Raw genomic sequence first — 22,111 nt, forward strand, 5'->3', positions numbered from 1 at the left:
TATGCAGAGATTTTAGTTTTTCTCTTAAATTATCAAAACTTAATAAACTCTTACTGGTTTTTTAAAAGTCTTTTCGGTCTGTGGGCACTAAGAGTGACTATAGTAAGTCCATTATGGATCCGGCCAGGTCCACAGTTGGGCAACCGGGTAGTAAGAGACGGGGCCCAATATATCCGGATTGACCCCCTACAAAAAGTTTCTGGGGTGTTTTTGATTTGATCGGATATATCCCGGGCTTCCAGGGCGATGGGTTGACATCTTAATTTTCTTATTCCAAAGAACTTATCAAACCACAGTTATTTAATTTGAAAGTTGGCTGAAATTTCTTTATTAAATTAATATGGGCATTTTGGGTTCATCAATACCCTTCATCAATTTGGTTTTTGTTTTTCTGTTTTAAAAGATGTTTTGAATGTGATTTTAACTTTTCCTTATGCTATGTTAGATGATAAATTTAACATGTTTTTAATATTTTAATTTGTTTCTGTAGTCTACTTTCTGTACTGTGGAATGTAGGTATTCGTTAACTATTGTTATTATTAGTGTACAGTACGTATTGGCTTAATAAAGAAATCTATTAGTCAACTTTCAAATTAATTAAATAATTGTAGTTTGATAAATCCTTTGAAATAGCAAATTAATAACTATTAAGAATGTTACATAAAAAAATTAATTTTTTATAGTCCATCTTGGCAAGATCACTTAAAATTATTACAAAAGTAGCTTCTAGCCCTTAGTATAATTATAGTAATGAAATTGTCAACAACCGTGAAGGCAGATAATAGTGAGGGCTAATCAGACCAATGATGGGCACAAACGCTCAGGGATCAAGTGAAAACAATTTAATAAATACAAAAGAAAATAAAATTACTTAAATAAATACCATACTTATGTAGTAATTTTATTTTCTTTTGTGTTTATTAAATTGTTTTCACTTGATCCCTGAGCGTTTGTGCCCATCATTGGTCTGATTAGCCCTCACTATTATCTGCCTTCACGGTTGTTGATAATTTAATTAATACAAGATCACTTGTTGCATAATTCGTTGCAATCTGCTTTGCGGATAAAATGAGTGTTCTCCACATAGTAAATTACAGTGTATGCATGTATTTTGAGTCTTGCGATCCTTATTTCCGATCAGTTTACAGGCCCGTAAATTGGCCGAAAACATTTATTGTGATTAAAGTTATTACTGGTAAAGCATGAATGGTGTGTTTTTTTATTTTATTGTCAAAGCTCTTGTTATTAAAAAGGAATTTTTTTGTGTTGGCTAATTTTGCGCTATTTTTTAGAAAATTTTTGGCTACAAACACAAAACATCTGGCAACGCTGGTTAGAAGCGACTTCTGACGGGAATTCGGCATAGGTGACGTCCATTTTTGTCGATGTGCGGAAAGTAGAAGTTATCGTGAAATATAACAAAGCAAAATGAAGGTTTGTACCGATTTGTTTTTTAGAATTATACCCTGTATGAACGTATATAATCTATATTCTAACATCTTATTAAAATATGGTGAATAATTAACTATTTTAGAGTTAGATGTAAATGGATTGAATCGTGAATACGGGATGTTTCAGAATTCGACGCTATTTCTTCTCGATTTATTTGCACAGATTTGATATCGATTTAAAAAAAAATAAATTAGTTAATAATGATAACAATACAACACGTATTTTATCTTAAATGAAAAAATTAAACACAGGTTAAATAGAGAAGATAACACGTGTCTCTCCGATTGAATCTCCCCAATGCGAATCCGAAAGATGAATTTAGCGTGATTATTATTTCGGACATAGTTCATTGAATTTCGTAAAATTTGTATGCACATTAAATGAAGAACTTCGTTCTTTTATTTTGTAGTAATTGGTGCAAATTTCCTAGGCTTGTTCGTTTCGTCGAGAAAGTATACACTTTTACTTTTACACACATTGGGACTTTGTTTGTTCTTTGGATCAAACAAACAAGGCCCTAATATGTGTAAATTGGAAGTCACATGTATGCTCCCTTCCATTTCCTACACGTCTTGAATTTTTTTTTCTTTTTTTGTCATGTTTGAAACAGCTTTCAAGTTGATAGCTGGAAATCATTAAACCATTTTCTGGTGGCTTTGTTTAGTTCATGTTTTGTTGCAAAAAAGAGTTGTATTTTCTGATAACCCTCCAGGTTGTTAACAATGGGCACGTTCAAAATCTCAGTTAACTTCCAGTTGCATGCACCACCTCACTCTCCACTTACACCACCGACCCCAAAATCGTGGCAGACTTCACACAAGTGCAATTAATTGTTACCACACCAGACATTGACCACCTAAAATGGTTAGAGGAAATTGAAATTTTTAAAGCTTATTGCACATCCACATGCATTAATATGAGGGACGAAATTAGCCTTTCCATGGCATGGCAAGCATTACTACATATGGAGAGATAGCATTATAATATCAATTTTGGTAAAGAAAAATGCTTGACAATGTGTGTGTATTTTATTAATCATTTATTTTTCAATCTCGTATTTTATGTATGTTGACCTAACTCTCGTTACCGTTTGGAGGTTGATGGTCAAATTCAAATACTTTTCAACACATCATGTGACCGAATATGCAAACGAACTGGACATTCGAAAACTAACATCATTCAGGTTATTTCAAATTTTCTTATTCCAATTTTGATCCAGCTAGTTTTACCTCAAGAAGAACCCAGAAGGGGTTAAGAAAACGTTTGTTTTGGAAGAATAAACTTCATATGCACCGGTTACAGGTTCAAGTAGGTAGAATTTGTGTTATACAACCCGGTGTGCGGTTTCTGATTTATATTATTGAAATATTCATTTTTCATTAAGCTATTTTTCATTTCCATTAAATAAGTTCAAAAAGAAATTTAACGTAATGTGGAAGTCCACATCACCATTTTTCTTGTTTTTCTCTCTCGAAATTCCTGACAGTCAGCATTTGTGTTCTCTAGAAAACGCCAGTAGTTACATCACTTCCTTTAGCATCTCACTGGATTAATGCTGAGATTTTGAATACGCCCAATGGCCCAAAATGCAGATAATTAATAATAATGTGAATTTTAATATTACACACATTGTAACACTTTTGATGTAGGGACTATAATTGGTTATATACTAGAGCATCGATTATCCGACCCCCGGTCAACTGTCACATCGGTTAACTGACTGCGTTCTAGTCGGCAAATTCAAATGTCCACTAGTGATGTGGTGCTACAATATTTGGGTATGTCTTGGCTACTTTAATATTATTTTTGTTAAATTTTGCGTGTTTTAGCTGGCAACATGGCTCGACCATGAAAGAGAGGCCAGTATTTAAACGAAGCTTAATTTTAACAAGAAGAAAGAAAGTTTAACGATGCTATCCAATTGCTTTTTTTAAAACCTGTGCGAGATTTAGCGGCAAAAAAACGAATCTCAGCTGTGAAGCAAAAGAAAATTTTGGACTTCTTTTTCTAATGTATAGGCCTACTTTATGTAAAATATGTAACCCCAATATATATATATATTATATTTTGTTTTTATACTGTAATTTTCAATATACAGTACAGTACTGTATTTATTTCGTGCAAAATAAAGAAATAATTTTTAACGAAAAAGTTATTATTTTTAACGACAATTATTATTTTAAAAAAATTTTGTTAGGCTTAACATCGATAAAAATTCAACGCAAAGTAGGTTAATAGCGATATACTAATATACTATACTAATAATGTATTTTTTTCATACTTTTTCAGTTATCCAACCAACCCCAGTCCCCAATTGAGTCGGATAATCGATGCTCTCCTGTACATGCATAATTTCTCAAACAAACCAAATAACTTGCTGACAAAAAGAATCATGATTTAACAAATACATTGAAGAAACTAAAATGTCTTTACTTTTTGTCATGTCCAATCACCAGGAACAGTCTAAGTCTACCATTGCAGAGATAACCTTTTATTATTATGCCTCTGCAAAAATATGCAAAACAGTTTAAAAAGTTCAGTGGTGACAAGGCAATAACTAAAAGGGTTATCTTTACAATGGAAGACTGTTCTTTGTGATTGGACATGACAAAAAGTGAAGGCATTTTATGTATTTACTAAATATTGTCAGTCATTTTTCATTGAAACTATCACTTTGTGTAAATTTGGATGCTTCATTAAATCAATAGTAAACAATGAATGTGAATAAATGACACAAATAGAGATATTTTTATCTTTTTAGGGCTTTTCGTGTCTAGCACTCAAGCATCTCGTGTTTAATATTTTATAGCAAACATGCTGAGTTATTAATAAAATAATACCTTTATTTCAGTTTTCTTATTGTAACTTTTGATGTATTATTATATTTGTAATTTTTAATTAATATTTTCTTATTAGTTAAATATATCTTATCCGGCAACTGGCTGTCAAAAATTAATTGAGTTTGATGATGAACGCAAAGTGCGCATATTTTATGAAAAAAGAATGGGACAAGAAGTTGAAGCAGATGCACTTGGAGATGAATGGAAGGTAAAGTTTTTGATAATTATATTGTAACTGAGAATTTTATTCAACTCAAAAAAAATATTTTTGCATCAAATATTAATAGTAATATATTGAATACATTGCTGGTTCGGATTAATAGAATCAGTATTAAAGCATTATTAGACAAAAAGTATTTATAAATATTTAAAAAAGGTAACTGAAATCCGTGTAAAATCAGAAAATTCTTTCAAAACTGAACATAAATGCAAGTAATTATAGAATACAGTGATACCTTGGTTTTCATTGATAATCTGTCCAAAAACAATCGGCAAAATCCAAAACCGATAAAGCCTGAGGCAATTATTTCCATATGAATCAATGTAAATCCAATTAATTCGTTCTAGATACTCCAAAATGCATACCAAAAACATATTTTATAGAGAATTAATATAGCTTTAAACATTAAAAGCAATAAGAAATTAGTCTTTTATATTACTTAGCATTAAGATGAAAGCAATGGAATTGTTCAGCTAGACACTCGGGGTAATGTCTTGTCTTGTAGAAGCTAGTTGGACATGAGCTTCTAGCCTATATCACCCTGTGGTAAAGTGTGACGTAATTGTCATGTGATAGTAGTTGTATGCGTTTATGGTGGTAGTATCGAGGGGAATAATGCCATTCAGGAAATCTGTTTAAGGGTAACTGGTCCCTATTCGGGCGTTAGACGAGAAAATCCAGAAAACTTCATGCGGCCACCCCACACTGGCGAACCCACAATCGAACTGCCAGTGTTCGGGGAACAGAACTGTTGGCCAATGGTGGGCCGTCATGGGGTAATGTTCACACAAAAAGAAATAACGCCACACTGTGCCAGAAAACGCATGGGTCACCCTTTGTTTCTGCAAAATTAGCAGCGAGGTCACTTGATCACACCAACGAAATCCAAGACAATCGACAAAAACTGAGGTATTACTGTATTCAGTCACCTGCTAGTTGCTTCAACCTTTCACTTTGGCTTTCATCAGTTGTTCCTAGTCACTAAATATCAGGCATAACAATGTTTTCCTAATCTCCTCCATTTGTTTTTGTTCCAAAACACTTCTATGCTCCTTTGATATAGGGAAAATATTAGAAGCTGCAGAGATATAAGCATTGGGGTTCTTTATCTCTTAATGCTTACATTAGGTCTCTAACCTTGTTGTAATTACTCTAGTATCCCATTTCATGCAATCTACTTGCTGCGCTAAGTATCGACGAGGTTGTAAACAGACTAAGCGATATGTTGTCGGTTCTAAAGTACGATTTGTTAATTCTTTAAACGAAAATCCAATAATTATTTTTAAGACTGGGTAATGGCTGATGGAGGTTTTTAACATTCAGGAATAACTAATTACTAAAGAAGTTGTGGTAAATATACCCACTTTTATGAGAGGAAAAGCACAGCTGAGCAGCAGTTTGTCATCTCGAGACAGAAAAACATCTAGTAAAAGAATACATATTGAACGTATTATAGGAATGGCTCATACTCACGTACTGTACATATAAAATTTTGAGGCAACACATGCATCCGGCAGTAACGAAACTTGGCAGTGAAATTATATTTATATGTTTTATGTTATGCAATTTTAGACCATGCATTGTTGGCAGAGATTCTTAATTTGTTTCACTGTTAGTCTAGCTCTCTATTAATACCGTATATAATTTTTTTCCATTCTAGACCCTAGCCTAATTTAAGTTTTCCATCTATAGTATTTTTAAATTTTTGTCTGTTTATAAATTCTAAGATTAAGAATGTATACTATCATACACAGTAAGCTCTTCATTGTGGAACTTCAATTCAAAGTAATATAGTGGTTTTAAAATTTGTACTATAGTTGAATAAATATTTGTAAGCTAATAAAAGAATTTTAATCTTTAAAACAAAATCTCTTTTTATTATTTAAAAAAATTCACACTATACACCATCTAGAAAAATTTTACATAAACTCAAATTGTAAAATAACAATTAGCTCAATTATTTTATAAACTTAATGTTTATAAAACATTTTTTTTTAAAAAAAGAACTGGCTTAATATGCTCATGGAAAAACATAATTAGTGTTTCAATCATGTCTGCAATGAATTTATTATCTCTTGGAATGATACAAACTTTGAAGTCACTTTTTGTGTAAATAAACAGATGAGCAACTTGTCTATTTGTCACTGCTAATTGTCCTTGGATTTGATGAAAATAATCATGATTCCGTTTTAAAGTAATTTTGTCATCAGTACATTCCAAATATGGTATCTTTAGCACATTCACAGGAAGTTTAAAATTGGAGTAAGGACATTTAACTTCTAATATTTTATCATCATCCACTAGCCCATCTGGACTTGCAGCTAAGAATGGGTATTTTGAATGAAGAAACATGCCACATTCTTTCACAGGAGTATTTACAAAAGAATATGTTTCAATTGCTTTCTTTTTTTCATACCTTAAGCTGTGAGAAATTGCCTTACTTTTTATTGGCCTACTTGACAGTAATGAGCCACACAATTTTACTCTGTCTGTTGATTTTAATTTACAAACTTTTCCAAAGTTTGAAGATGTCAAATGCAACAAATGTTCCTTCTTCCAAACTGCACTTTTTCATTGTAATCTGGTCTCTTTTTCCAAATGTTTTATGTACTCCCTACTTGCTTCAGTTACATGTAAAGCACTTAAAAAACATTTCAGACATTGTGCTTTTGCAATAATCATGATCTGATTCTAAAGCCTTCATGTTTGCTGGTTGCCTTAATTGCAATATCGGTATTGCACAACCACTTTGCATGTTCATTGCCAAATTAATAACAAAGTTTGTATAATCAGGGATTGTACTGCCAGATGGTCTGGGGTCAAATTTTATGTCTTTCCAATAATTTTCTTTTCATTCCTCTCTTCTTAAATAAATGAAATGGAAGCTCATTAGCCTTAACTGGGGAACCTTTATGTTGGCGGGTAGGCTGATGGAATGTTTGCAGAACCTGTGTGCATGTTTTGTGACACTTCATATGTGCCTGTTCTTCCATATTCTTCTATTGCCAATAGTGTTACACATACATGTTTGCAATACGCTTTAGGCCCTTTACCTGCTGTACATTCACATATTACATTTTCTATAACCCCATCATCTGTAATTACTAAATCTGTGTAAATCTGTTCCCCTTGATTAATTCAGATTTTACATTACCTTTAAAATATAAAAAAATGTTTCTCTTTTGTTCCTCTTATTATTAATAAGAATTCATTAAAATACATCTGCACAGCAGACAGTGGCATTCTTTGATCTGACATCTCCATGTAGGCATCAATTGTCTCTATAGTCAAAACTGGTATTTGTAAACTTGGAGAGAGATCCTTATATTCAGATGAATCAGGAAGTTTGAGTTCAGGAGAGCTATCACAGGATATAGAAAAATTATGAGTTTCCTGATTCCTCTCATATGCCAGTAACCTGAAAATTATTGTAAACAAGTTTAATAACTAGTTAAGATATGATCACCAATATTTTATTTAGTTTTTTCTGTCTCATTGACAGGAAAGGCAAAAATTATTATTATATATTATATTCTTACCTTAATATATTACATATAATATAAAAATAAACAGTATAAGGTAACTGAACAGTATTGACAAGCACCTAAATATGGCATATAATATAGTGTATGCCAGATTTAGTAAAAGAAAATGGGCAAAAAAGTTTATTGTGAAGAAATTAGTCTTATTGCATTAAATTATTGAAACAAGATGACTTGTGACCAATAAAAAGACATTTTGATTATATTTATTTTAAATACTCCAAATATTGTTTTCTCTTGGTAAAAGATTAAGATATATATCTCTTATATTGTCTTAGAACTTCATAGAAAGTAGTTTTGTTTGTATTGATTGTTGTTCTAAATTACAGTGATAACCTATTGGTACAGTTAACATTTCAGATACTGATATAAATTGGTTATAATATATCAGGCTCAGTACATGACCATATTCCAAAGGAAAAAAAATTTATTTTAATTAAAGTTTTGACCTTATGTATTGGTTAGACAAATGTGAAAGGAATCAATGAGAACTTTACTGATCTTTAAATGTTTTTATAGACGAAAAATGTGCATTTTGTGAAATCTTATTCTTAAAACTTTCATCTACTGGTAAGTTACCTTATCATGTAATAGTTATAATGACTTGAAATTATAAATGTAATAATTAACGATAAAAATATAGATGTAGATTATTTTAACTTACCTTTCTATTAAATCGGCTTTTCTACCAGCTAACTTGGCATTGTACTTTTTTAATTCTTCCTTTAATTGTACCGTTGTTAACCTTCCTAAAAAATATTTTGTTCTTCCTTTATTATAAAGTAAGCTATCCTTCAAACGGAACAGCTTGTTTACAACTGTATCGATATGCGCGACACCTATGTCACGTGATCATCTATCCTTGTTGTAATTACTCTAGTATCCCATTTCATGCAATACTAATTGGCATGAATGAAATAAGATGTTCAAGTCTGCTTTCTGTGATCAAGTTCCTGGAATTTTTGATTACATCTTGTATTAGGATATTCACGATCTGTAGCTTTTTCTCATTATACCAACTTTCTTAAGTCATTAAAGTGTCACTTCTCTTGACCTTAGCTTGTCACAGAAACCGTACTAAGTGATCAGCTTAAAGGAAATGTTCCCTTGGGGTAATGCTTTCCAATTATTGAAATCTATCAACAGAAGGACTAGTTGACATTTTTACATCACAAAAATGTAAGAAAATTCAGAAAGTACTGTTTTGTATTTTTCTTCTGACCATGATTTTGGCTGTGCAAGAAAGGGGTAACCTGACACTTCAATTGCTTGTCATTGCCAGCATACACATACTATGTCATTTTACATGACTGGTTCATACCCATATCATCATACCTGTCAAAAAATGGTGGCCTTGCAAACTTGCATCTCTTGCAGAAATATTGAGATCATGTAAAATTGGAAGACAAATTTTTTTTTGGTGGGTGTTTTCTGTGTTTGAAAATTTTGAAGAGTTGCAGGTTATATTCTGACTTTAAATTCCACTCATTTGCCTTAATAATCACAGTTCCCTAACCTTGATAAATATCATAATTGCAAGTATTTATTAAAAAATTAATTCATAAACCACCATTTAGTAATGTTATTTAAACTGTACAATAAGTTGTATTTTATAATAAATCTTAATTCTTTTAATTTAAATGGGTCAGTCTAATACAAAATTGTAAGAAAGCAAAAAAAAATTAATTTTAATATTTTGGAAAAAATTAAACAGAAAATAATTTTATTACTATCACTGAACAAAGGAAATTAGTCATAAAAAGTGATAAATTGTATTTATTTTTATATTTAATTTACATAATTGTGACAGTTTATAAGCACCTGCAGTCAAATTATGGAGGCAAACAGTGAGTAAAGGAATGAATTTTTCAGTAGCAAACTCCTTAAGACTAAATATTGTACCATACATACAGAGTATCTTCAAATATGCATTAGTGGTAGACAATAGCGAGGTTGAGGCCAAAGTTTTCAACGCAAAAAACGTACATGTCGGACTGGTTCAGCACTGCTTTCCTGTAAGCCTAGAAGTTTGGCAATGGCGTTTGGAAAGTCAGTGGAATCATGCTCGACATTCCAAAGGCCATTGCCAAACTTCTAGGCTTACAGGAAAGCGGCACTGAACATCCAACGTACACATTTTTGCATTGAAAACTTCAGCCTCAACCTCGCTAATATACATAAATACGTGTACATCCTGTACTAAGCTATTGTCTTTTCTAACGTGCTCACATTGAAAGTTGTTTAATTATTGTTAATTTCTACATTACCTTTTTGTTTGTTTTAGTTTTAAACCACTTTAATGTCATCTTCAGTTTCAATTTTGTTACTTTGAATTGATAATCATTAAATTTAATAAAGTTAATGCTAGTATGAGATAACAATTAATATACGATGGTTAAACTGCTAAGTTATCCAAACTATAGTCTGAATAATCTGGAAACTAATATGATTATTACAGAATATCTGAGCTTGGTTGTTTACATATATTTACAGTGATTTTTTTTAACAGAAATGGAACAAAAAAGCAATACTTTAGAAGTCACCATCTCAAGCATTAAACTGTACACTGTTTATTACAGTCAAACCTGTTTTTATGCGCTCTTTTTATGTGCGATTTTTATTTGTGCGATTTTTTTAATGCGAATTTTTAATTTGTGCGGTATAGTTGGCGACTAGTCTCGTGCGATTCGTCATGTCTTACGTTTGACTTATTATAGCTAAATAAACTTATTATAGCATAAATGCACTTATTATAGTAATATTATTGCAGGAATATGCGAAAAAATGAAATAATTTACTTTTTAAGTCAACAAAACACCACCTGGACAAAAATATGTAAAACAGACGATAGACCAGACGATGCAGTCAAGTGCTGACATCTGTTGTCAATAAATTCTATTTCGTACGGTTTTGAGTTATTTTCTATGTGAGACTTTTTTTTATGCGGTCCCTGTTGACCGCATAAAAAAATATTTTTTAATTGTGTCGCGAAAACTATTATTTACAGCCATTCGTGAAGTTTCGTGAGATTTTTTTTAATGCGTTTTTTTTTCAATACTTTAGAAGTCACCATCTCAAGCATTAAACTGTACACTGTTTATTATTTTGTATTTTGCTTTCAGTGACTGCTCCAAAGGCACACGGTGTATATAGTAGGATAGGCTATACAGAAAACCACTTAGTTGAAGGCTGCCTTATTTCTTCTAAAAACAATTCCTTACTGAACGTATACCGTACAGTACATTCTCTTTGGGAGCAATATACTTAGCAATTAAAACTCAAAAGTATAATAAGGTTAAACTAGGTCTTTTAAAAAAAAAATACAAGAATCAACTGAAAAACTTTTTTTATGTTAAAAATACAAACTTTTGTTCAAATAATTATCTTTTCTGGCTGTTCAAGATAAAACTGTTTTAAATAAAACACCAAAAAACAATAAAAAAGAAGTAAATCAATTTTTATTTAATATTTTTGTTAAATCAAAATGCATTTATCACAATAATCCTCATCAGTATCACTTATATGTTCTAGCAATTGTCAAACAAGTTATAATTATATATTGTTTAAATATTCATTGTATTTAAATTATTTACAAATTTCAACTTTCTGACAATTGATTGTCATTTTGTATCAATGCCATGTACTGTACAATAATGTGCTGTTCTGGAGACACAGTTATACCTGTGTTCAGATTTATTAGCATTTACAGTTTTTTGGTTATGACAATTGTTCTTTATAAAAAAAATAATTATAGTTCTTTCATACAATAATATTTTACAATTATTTTCTATTAGCTTACACTTATTTTCACTTTGATTTATTATCCACGGAGACCATTGTTGTTTGTCTTAACACCAACATGTTCTTTTATTTGTGTTTCCAGTTGTTTTCCTGTTTCTCCAATATATACTTCTGCATTTCTATTATAATCCCATTTCACTTCACATAATATGCCTGTTTTATTTAATTTTCTTCACTTAATTTTTTCTTTTTTATTCCTGTAATGTTTAGTTTATTCTTTTGCTTTTCAAACAGTCTTTTTATGTAAGGAAAACTATAAAATTGTTCTTTTATTTTTAACCCAGAATCTATTTTTTTCAATATTCTTTTTTCCATTTATCAAATAAATATTTTGGATAATCATTAAATATTTTCTATATATTTTAGTAATATCTTTATCTCTGTCTGTTGTTAACATTATTCTACAATAAGTTTTTCATAATTCTGTGACAAAATTATTTTTGTAAATATATGATGGGCTATATGAATTTAATTAGTAGGTTTTTTATCTGTATTTAATTTTATCTGTTTAATTTTTTATCTGTATTACAACCTTTTTTTTATACATTCTAAACAGAAAGCTGTTATTGTGTATCTTCTATTATATTCTTATTAAACAGTATCAATATGTCATCAACATAACATGTATAATGCACTATACCTTTTTATATTTTTAATTTTATCATCTATATATTCCATCATTATTTGTGTATAATTATTATTTTCAAATACAAATTTTATTAAATCTATTTCAGATTCTTCTATTTCTGTTTATTTAATGCTTTATAGACCATACTTCTTGTTATGAATGGGTACATTGACACTATATTGGAACCTCAATTTAAATTGATAGGATTAATCTCTGGGTTAAATAACCCAACAGAGAATAAGAATAATAAATTGAATGAAAAAGAAAGAAATAAGATCTTAAATGTGTGTAATATCATCTATAAGCTGAACTCTGTGTGCCTGTGAGGTCTCTTTTGTCACTCAAAAAATAGATATTTGATCAGTTGTAACTGGATTTTTTGTTTTCAGAAAAATGTGACACATTCTATATGGTAACATTGGAGGGTAATTAACGATCCCTCTTTAATCTGAAATGCATATAATGTTCCCCATAAAGAAGTTTAAAAAGATCTTTGATGTTAATATTAGATTTCCAACCTTAAACATAAGAATTAAAACACAAAATAGGTAATAAAGAAAGATCACTAATAGATAATAGAATTACCTGCTATATAAGCAGGTAATTCTGTTGTCTATTAGTGATCTTACTTTATTATTTATAAAGTGGGATAGTTAAGGAACTTTTTTATCTTGCCCACTTCTAATTAATTATATTTTCCCTGGGTTTAAATAACTCAATAATAGAAAAAGTTATTTTTTTTTACAATTAACTTAATTATTTCAACTGCAAAGGAAAATGTTTGTGAAATCACATCAAATATCCCATCTTGTCCCATTGGTAGGATAAGACAGGGTGTGTTTTGAGGTAATATGGAATAGTTCAAATTAACATTAAACTAGTAATCTTCATAATTATGAAAGGTTATTTAACGAAACAATATTTACAGTTTATTACAGAAATTTTCATACTACAGCAGTCTATTTTTTTTTGAAGATGTAATGTGCAAATATGGTGAATTTTGTTGTCACCTTCATCAGCACATGAGCAGTGTTTCTATTCATGTGTAATAAAGTAACTCTGTTTTGTCCTACCCCTCGATGTGGGTTCCTGTCCGTGGTGAGGGGACCTCCCAGAGATGGTTTAGAAACTCCTTTTTACCATCCCTGGGATCTGAACGCCCACCCACGTGTTTGCCGTGCGTGGTGTCCCGTATGCCGGAAAGGGGGATCCTGGTAGTTGAGGGGCAACATAACGTCCCCAACACACTGCTTTGGCCCCTGCTTCGGATAAACGGGAGGCTCAAATCAGGCTCCGTTTGAGTCAATCGGCTGGTCGGTGAGTCATTCTTGACCTCGGCTGGGAGTCAACCGATCGATGCAGACCGGGCGGACACGTCAGGCAAGATGTGCTCTTCTTGACTGCATTGTGAGGGTATAGCTCCTGGGAAACCCTGGTGTGACGGTCTATGGGAGTCTCCCATGTGACGGCATCCCCTTGTTGGACCCCATGGTGGGTGGGGTCACTAGGAGCTGAATAGTTATTTTTAAACATGGATTCATCAAAAGCAAAAACCACAAGCACCATTGCATCACAACCAAAGGAGGTCAGTTCCTCCAACCAACCAATTTATCTCATAGTACATAGTACTACTGAAAAACCGATGTCTAAGTGTTCCCCTTTCCTAATTCAAAAGTTGTTTGAATCAACTATTGGACATTTAAAGAAAATACAAAAATTGAGGTCAGGGGACCTACTGATAGAAGCAGCCTCCTCTCAACAGTCAGCAAAGCTTTTGAAAATGACATCTCTAGGAGACATAACAGTCACCATCACACCACACGCAAGTTTGAACTCATCACGTGGTGTGATATCTGAGGTCGATCTGATGTCTGAAGATGAATCAGATATCCAGATCGGTCTTTCAGATCAAGGTGTCACTGCTGTCCGACGCATCTCCATTCGTCGTGATGGCAAGTTGATACCAACTAAACATCTCATTCTCACTTTTGGAAAGCCAACATTACCATCATTTGTTACTGCAGGATATCTGCGCTGTCCAGTTCGACCATATGTTCCAAACCCACTGCGCTGCTTCAAATGCCAGCGGTTTGGACATTCTCAAACATCCTGCAGAGGAAAGAGCGTATGTGCACAGTGTGGAAGTGAAGGTCACCAGAGTGCTGAGTGTACCAATACTCCATGCTGTGTGAATTGCAAAGATGCCCATCCTGCCTACTCCCGGAAATGCCCTGCATGGCAGAGAGAGAAAGAAATCCAACGAGTGAAAACAGTTAGCAACATACCTTACCCAGAGGCTCGGCGCATGGTCACTTCAAGTGCACCATTGAAACAGAAGACATTCGCAGCTGTTTTGAAATCCACAAAGACATGTGCAGTTCAAACGAATATTTCAGTTTCTCCGAAAGAATCTCTCACTTGCCATGCGAAATGTCTACTGATCCCATCAAAAGAAACACAAGAAAAAGAGAATTTAAAAGCAAAAGCACCCCTACTTAAAACAGGGGTCACAACAAGAAACCTGGGTTCTAAGAAGGCAAGTAAGAACCCACTAAACAAACAGAGAGTGAAAGCAGCTCTCTCTAAATCTAAAAAATCAGAGGCTCAATCTATGAGTGAGTTCTCTGATATCTCTGATGAAGAGAATAATATGGAGGTGCCACAACCAACCTCACCTCCAAAAGGAAAATCCTCTGTGAAATTGAAGAGGGACACTTTTGCGAAGAATGCTGCCTCAAACACATAATGGATAACAAAATAATCCAATGGAACTGTCGTGGTTTCCGCAACAACTTTTCTGACATTAAACACTTGACATTATCTACCTCATCTCTCTGTGTGGCACTCCAGGAAACCCATCTGAAACCTGGAGAAAATATTTCTTTAAAAGGATTCAATCTTTATCGTAAGGATGACGATAGCCACAACCGTGCCAGCGGAGGTGTGGCTATACTGGTTTCAAACCGCATCCCGTCCTTACCGGTACAAATAACAACAGAGCTGCAAGCTGTGGCAGTCAGAATTTCAATTGGCGTTACTGTCACAGTTTGTTCCATATACTTGCCACCAGATGTCAGAATCGATGAAGATGAATTGGATGCCTTGGTTGAACAACTGCCGACTCCATTCCTTTTACTCGGTGATTTCAATGGCCACAACCCAATGTGGGGCAGTCCCGACATAAACCGTCGAGGCAGGGCCATTGAGAGATTTATAGGCAATCACCAACTGTATTTATTTAATACTGGAGAAGTGACATACTTCCACGCCCCAACAAGAACATTTACTGCCATTGATTTGACATTAGCTAGTCCAAATCTGTTTTCAGCGTTTACATGGAAGGTTGGATGTAATCCACTTTCCAGCGACCACTTCCCAATATTTTTAGAATATCGAGGCAGAGAAAGCTGTGAAACAGCCCGTCCACCACGCTGGAAATTTGAAACGGCAGATTGGCCTACATTTTCCTCTTTGGCTAACATCACTGAGGAAATGGTCAATACTGCCGATATCAATGATGCAGTAGAAGTTGTCACATCGAGTATTATTCAGGCAGCCGAAAAAACAATGGGGAAAACGTCAACCAGATATCCAAAACATCCGAAACCATGGTGGGATCAGAATTGTGAGGTAGCATTTAAAAAACAAAAGAAAGCATGGGGGATCTTCAGAAGATACCCCACTGCTGAGAATTTGATAGCTTTTAAAAAAGCAAAGGCAAATGCCAGAAAAATAAGGAGGCAAAGCCAAAGGGATTCTTGGAGGAAGTATGTATCTAGCATAACATCTTCCACCAGCTCAAAAGCGGTCTGGGATAAAATCCATAAAATTAATGGAAAATATGCTTCTCACTCTCTGTCCATGCTGGAAAATAATGGCACAATAATCAGTGACATAAAAGGTATTGCTGATTGTTTGGGTGAAACATTTTCGTCCTCATCCAGCAATAGTATGTATACAAAGGATTTTCAGGCTTACAAAGTGCAATCTGAAAAACAATATCTAAACTTCCACTCTCCATCTAATGAGGAATATAATGTGCCATTCAGCAGAATAGAACTATGTACAGCAATCTCTCGCTCGGGGAATACTGCTGTAGGCCCGGATAAAATCCACTACAGCATGATTAAAAATCTATCAGACAATTCCCTCAGTAATCTTCTGAATCTGTTTAACAGAATATGGACAGAACATACTTTTCCAGACTCTTGGAGGCTATCTATCATCATTCCCATACCCAAGCCAGGTAAAGACCACAAGAATCCCTCTAATTATAGACCAATTTCTCTGACTAGTTGTCTCTGCAAACTTTTCGAGAGAATGGTAAACAGACGCCTGATGTTCCTCTTAGAGGAAAAGAACTACTTTTCACCACATCAGAGTGGATTCCGTAGGAACAGAAGTACCACAGACAATTTAGTAATTCTTGAAACATCTATACGCGAAGCGTTTGTTAGACGGCAGCACTTAGTGTCTGTGTTTTTTGATATAGAGAAGGCCTACGATCGCTGCTGGCGATACGGTATACTCCGTGATCTGCACAAATTCGGATTGCGGGGTAATTTGCCAATTTTTATAAAAAACTTCCTGCAGAATCGTAGATTCCAAGTCAGGATGGGCAACACTTTTTCTAGGCCTTTCACACAAGAAGAAGGTGTTCCTCAAGGTTGTATTTTGAGTGTGACTCTGTTCCTAGTAAAAATTAACAGCATAGCTAAGTGTCTTCCTCCCAGTGTGAAACACACTCTGTATGTGGATGACTTTCAGATCTCCTGCCAGTCTAGTAACATGGGTTTCATCGAGAGACAGCTGCAAACCTCGCTAAACCGCATAGACAATTGGTCCAAGATCAATGGTTTTACTTTTAATGCAGAGAAGACCTCCTGTATCCACTTTTGCCGAAGGCGTGGTTTGCACCTGGACCCGGAAATTCACCTAAATGGGGTTAAAATCCCAATAGTCAATGAGGCAAAGTTTTTGGGTGTTGTGTTTGACCAAAAACTGACGTTTTTATCACACTTGCGCAATTTGAAGAGTAGATGTTTAAAATCTCTGAACCTTTTAAAGGTACTGTGCTGCTCATCCTGGGGAGCAGACAAATGTTCTATGCTCAGGATTTATAGGGCCCTTGTTCGCTCTAAGCTGGACTATGGATGCGTTGTGTATGGCTCTACACGTGAATCTACTCTTCGGATGCTGGATCCAATCCACCATCAAGCATTGCGTTTGTGCACTGGTGCGTTTCGAACTTCTCCTGTACAAAGTTTGTATGTGGATGCTCATGAGCCTCCACTATCTCTTAGGAGAGAACAGTTGTCTCTTTTTTATTACATTAAACAGAGATCTCAAAATAAACTTTTAGCTGATTGTTCAGATAGTCAGCTGAGGAGATTATTTGCAGCTCGCCCAAGTAGTGTCCCTACATTTGACATAAGAATGGAGAATGTAAGCAGCACGATTGACCTGGACACAAGCAACATTTCGCAGGTCGAGGTCGATAATATATCACCTTGGTCAATTCCTGTGATAAACGTTGATTTAAGCTTAAAGCAGTTTTTAAAAGAAACCACTCCAGACTACGTTTATAGACAGCACTTCGCAGAAATTCAACATCGTGACAGGAATTTAATTCCTATATACACCGATGGATCTAAATCGGATGACTATGTTGGCTTAGCCTTTGTTTGCCAGGATGAAATCGTGGCAGAACAAATAGCACCGAATTCTTCCATTTTTACTGCGGAGTTGCAGGCTATTTATTTAGCCCTAAAGTATATAAATAGGAAAGGTCATCGTTGCTGCGTGATTTACACTGACTCAGTTAGTGCACTTCAGGCTTTGATCTCGTATGAACCTAGTTTTCACTCCATAGTGATTAAAATTCGTAAGCTGATTTGCCATCTTTTTGCGAGGAATTTCTCTATAAAATTTTGTTGGGTCCCAGGCCATGTAGGTATAAGAGGGAATGAAGAAGCTGACGCAGCTGCAAAGTCAGCAAGTCCTTCTCAGCATACAATGCATATTGAAGGAGGTGACTTGAAGCTAGTTGTTAAAAAACGACTAGAGGAGAGATGGCAAAATGTGTGGAACGCACAAGTCCACAATAAACTACACGAGATCAAACCTGTGATAGAAAATTGGACACAGAAGAAACCTTATGACAGGAGATCTGAGGTCATTCTTACTCGTTTGAGAATTGGACATACTCGACTGACTCATCAATACCTTTTGAAGGGTGATGACCAGCCTGTATGTCAGTATTGCAACTGTAATGTAAGTGTTAAGCACATACTGAGCAATTGCATCGCCTCTGAACGGATTCGCAGGCAGCATTTTGGAAATGCAAGTTTTAAAGAGATTTTGGGCCAGAGGCCAAATGTTGATAAATTATTGAATTTTCTAAAAGTTACAAATATTTATAAAGAAATTTAATTATTTATTTATTTATATCCATATACATGTTGTTGTTATACACAGTTTAACTGTTGTATATTTTTGTTATTGGTTTTTTGTTTTTTGTTTTGTTCATTTTTATTGTTATTTATGTACATATATATACCGTAAGTTGTGGCGCAGCTTGGCCTATGTGGCCCTTGTGCCAATAAACTTCAACTAACCAACCAACCTGTTTTGTCCTAAACAACTCTTCCACAGTTACCCCAAGACTTCAAAGTTGTATAGTTTTTGAAATCTTACTTAAAATTCTTGGTAATCAATGGTGTTAATAAAAGAATTTGCTATTGATAGAAGGAATCAAAAAATTAAAAACTTTGCATTACTTGCATATAGGTATTTTTTAAAATTAACAAATGACAGCCAAAAAATACAAGTTGATGTAAACACATTTTTGCTTCCATAGGCAGTAAAACTGCTGTTGTCATTCATTATCATCTACTTTTAGTGTGTGGATTTAGTTGCAATAGTACTTATTTAAATGCAATGCCGGCTATATACCCATCTTACCTTCTATATAATTACTCTATCTCTTGTTCAATTGGCTAGTTTGCCAGCATGGCTGCATAGCATACAAAGTTTCAAAGTTTCAACTTTGATCTTACACTGAGGATGACTCTTTTAGACTGAAACAGAATTGTTTGTTATCTCAAATTTTAAGAATAGAATTATATTTGAAATATTAGAATATTATGCACTTGTTTTATGTAAATTTTTCTAACAATAGGGCTATGTAGTTAGAATTAGTGGTGGAAATGACAAACAAGGATTTCCAATGAAGCAGGGAGTTTTGACTGCAGGACGTGTCAGATTGTTGCTATCAAAAGGCCATTCCTGCTATCGTCCTCGACGTACCGGAGAGAGAAAACGTAAATCAGTACGTGGATGCATTGTAGACTCTAATCTCAGCGTCATATGTTTGGTTATTGTGAAGAAAGGTTTGTGATATGAATTTTTTAGCTCTTATTAATTTTTATAATACAAACAAAATAATCTATATTTGATTTGTACAGAAACTTTCCCATACAAAGTATAAAAAATTTTTATATTTTAAGCTCTAACATTTTATAGGTTAATATAGTATAAATTTCATACTTTCAGGTGTTGTATTCTGTAAAATCTGTGAATATGGAAATGAGAAATACTTTGTAAAAAGTATTACAAAATTAAATTTTTCATTTTTATAAAGAATTTTTTTATTCCTAACCAAAAGATACAAATAATACATATAAACTATAATAATCAATTATTTAAAAAATTCTAAACAAAGGCAAAACCTGAAAGTAAAGATGAAAACTAAACCACTGCAATTGTTAATTTTCAAATAAATTTGTCTTATAAATTTAGAATTTTTTGACTTGCCATAAAAAATTAAGCAAAAAGAAAGCACTTTTCATATTTCGATTGAATTTGTCTGATTTTCATTTTAAAATGACAAATACAGTAGCATTTTCATAGAACAAACTTCTAACAAAATGTTCAGTGGATTATGTAAATAATCATAAGGCCACCCATTCTAACAGATTAGCAGCTTATTTTGTTCAACAGAATTGAGTTTGTATGACAGTAATTATTTATGTGTCAAGAATTATTCACAAGATGTGAATCTTTAAACTTTAATTCAATTTTAGGCGAGCAAGATATTCCTGGTTTGACTGACACCACAATTCCACGTCGTTCCGGTCCCAAGAGAGCAAGTAAGATCAGAAAACTTTTCAACTTGTCAAAAGAGGATGATGTGCGCCAGTATGTAGTAAGAAAACCTCTTCCCCAGAAGGAAGGTAATTTAGACAAAAATATTTTTATATATTAATGTAAGAGTTAAAAGTATTTGTTGATGGGTAGTGACTAAATTTTCGTTATAGGGAAGAAGCCTAGAACAAAGGCTCCAAAGATCCAACGATTGGTTACTCCTATCATGTTGCAGAGAAAGCGTCATCGCTTGGCCTTGAAGCGCAAGAGGGCACAGAAACGTAAAGACCAGGCTGCAGAATACGCTCGGCTGTTGGCCCAACGTGCCAAGGAGGCAAAGGAAAAACGTGCCGAGGAAATAAGGAGGAGACGTTCCGCATCCCAGAGGGAAAGTTCTTCCTCTGCTGGTAGGACTGTCAGTCAAAGTTAATTTGGATTAATGATAAAAAAATACAGTTCTATCAAAAAAATGAAAAATAAATAAATATTCTGAATTTTGCTGTCATTTTTAATTAACTAAGAACTGATCAATAAACCAGTGATTCTCAAAGTGGGGGTCATGAAAAATATTTGGGGGGTGCTGAAAAATTGATTCTAGATCAATTTTTTTTCAAATATTTTATAAATTTACTATGGGTTCATGTTTAGAAATAAAAACTATATAAAATAATTTTTACTTAAATAAATTGCACATATAAATAATAAAAAGAATATAAATATTTAAATACGAGCCTAACCCCCTCCCTCCGGGATGTTTTTCGACACATACTCATTCTTCTGGGGTCCTTTGAAATTTTTAAGTGCAGAAGGGGGCTCGCGGTCCAAAAAGTTTGAGAAACACTGCAATAAACAATCAAGGAACAGTATAAAACGTACTAAGTAAGTAAATATTTTGTGATAATTCTCTTTTAACCCTGTGTACGGGGAACAGACCACAGTGTTCAATAACTATTATATATATGCAACATTCTGTGCATTAGTACAATTTCAATACAAAATCCTATACATAGTAATTAATACACAATATTCCAACCATACAAAATAAACTGACGACCTGATGCCATAATAATAAAAAAATTTATTTAATATTTTGCATTCACCTACTTGGAAAAATTGCATATTTCTTATTTTTGTATACCGGATTAGCAAGAGGTTGTCACATCCAGTCAACACTAAATTAACCAACCAAGTGCTGAATCCAAGGCACTTTTAATACTAATAACACTGCTGTCCTCTAAAATAACTTTTTCTAACATGTTGAATATATTTCTTTCACTTGGATTGATTTTTCAAATATTACTGCTATATTTGTATTTTGGAAAGATTAGCAAGCACACAAACAATATGGAAGGAATTCTCAATTATAGATTTCAGATTATTACTAAGAAATTGCACCCATATAATTTGGAATGTGTTCTATTATGCAGACACAAGCGGGCAAGAAGAGATGATGATGTTTCACAGTCGAGAGCATGAAACATCA

General features: G+C 33.5%; 1 protein-coding gene across 1 annotated transcript; it reads left to right on the forward strand.

Annotated features, from left to right (window-relative positions):
* Nucleotides 1-1,314: 1,314 nt before the first annotated feature.
* Nucleotides 1,315-21,122, forward strand: RpS6 (ribosomal protein S6). Its single transcript, XM_067267521.1, has 5 exons — nucleotides 1,315-1,434; nucleotides 4,369-4,500; nucleotides 19,664-19,874; nucleotides 20,568-20,717; nucleotides 20,802-21,122. Exons 1-5 carry the CDS (start codon nucleotides 1,429-1,431, stop codon nucleotides 21,056-21,058), a joined length of 756 nt encoding a protein of 251 aa, XP_067123622.1. The 5' UTR covers nucleotides 1,315-1,428; the 3' UTR covers nucleotides 21,059-21,122.
* The last annotated feature ends 989 nt before the right edge of the window (nucleotides 21,123-22,111 follow it).

The sequence above is a fragment of the Centruroides vittatus genome, unplaced genomic scaffold (assembly GCF_030686945.1).
Source record: "Centruroides vittatus isolate TY-2023 unplaced genomic scaffold, ASM3068694v2 contig_3051, whole genome shotgun sequence".
In the NCBI taxonomy this organism is placed as follows: domain Eukaryota; kingdom Metazoa; phylum Arthropoda; class Arachnida; order Scorpiones; family Buthidae; genus Centruroides; species Centruroides vittatus.

What these genes read in the sequence shown, in the direction of transcription:
- RpS6 (XM_067267521.1), top strand. An exon ending in CACTTGGAGATGAATGGAAG is followed by an intron (nt 4,501 to 19,663) that starts GTAAAGTTTTTG and finishes TTCTAACAATAG; the next exon opens with GGCTATGTAGTTAGAATTAG. An exon ending in TTTGGTTATTGTGAAGAAAG is followed by an intron (nt 19,875 to 20,567) that starts GTTTGTGATATG and finishes ATTCAATTTTAG; the next exon opens with GCGAGCAAGATATTCCTGGT.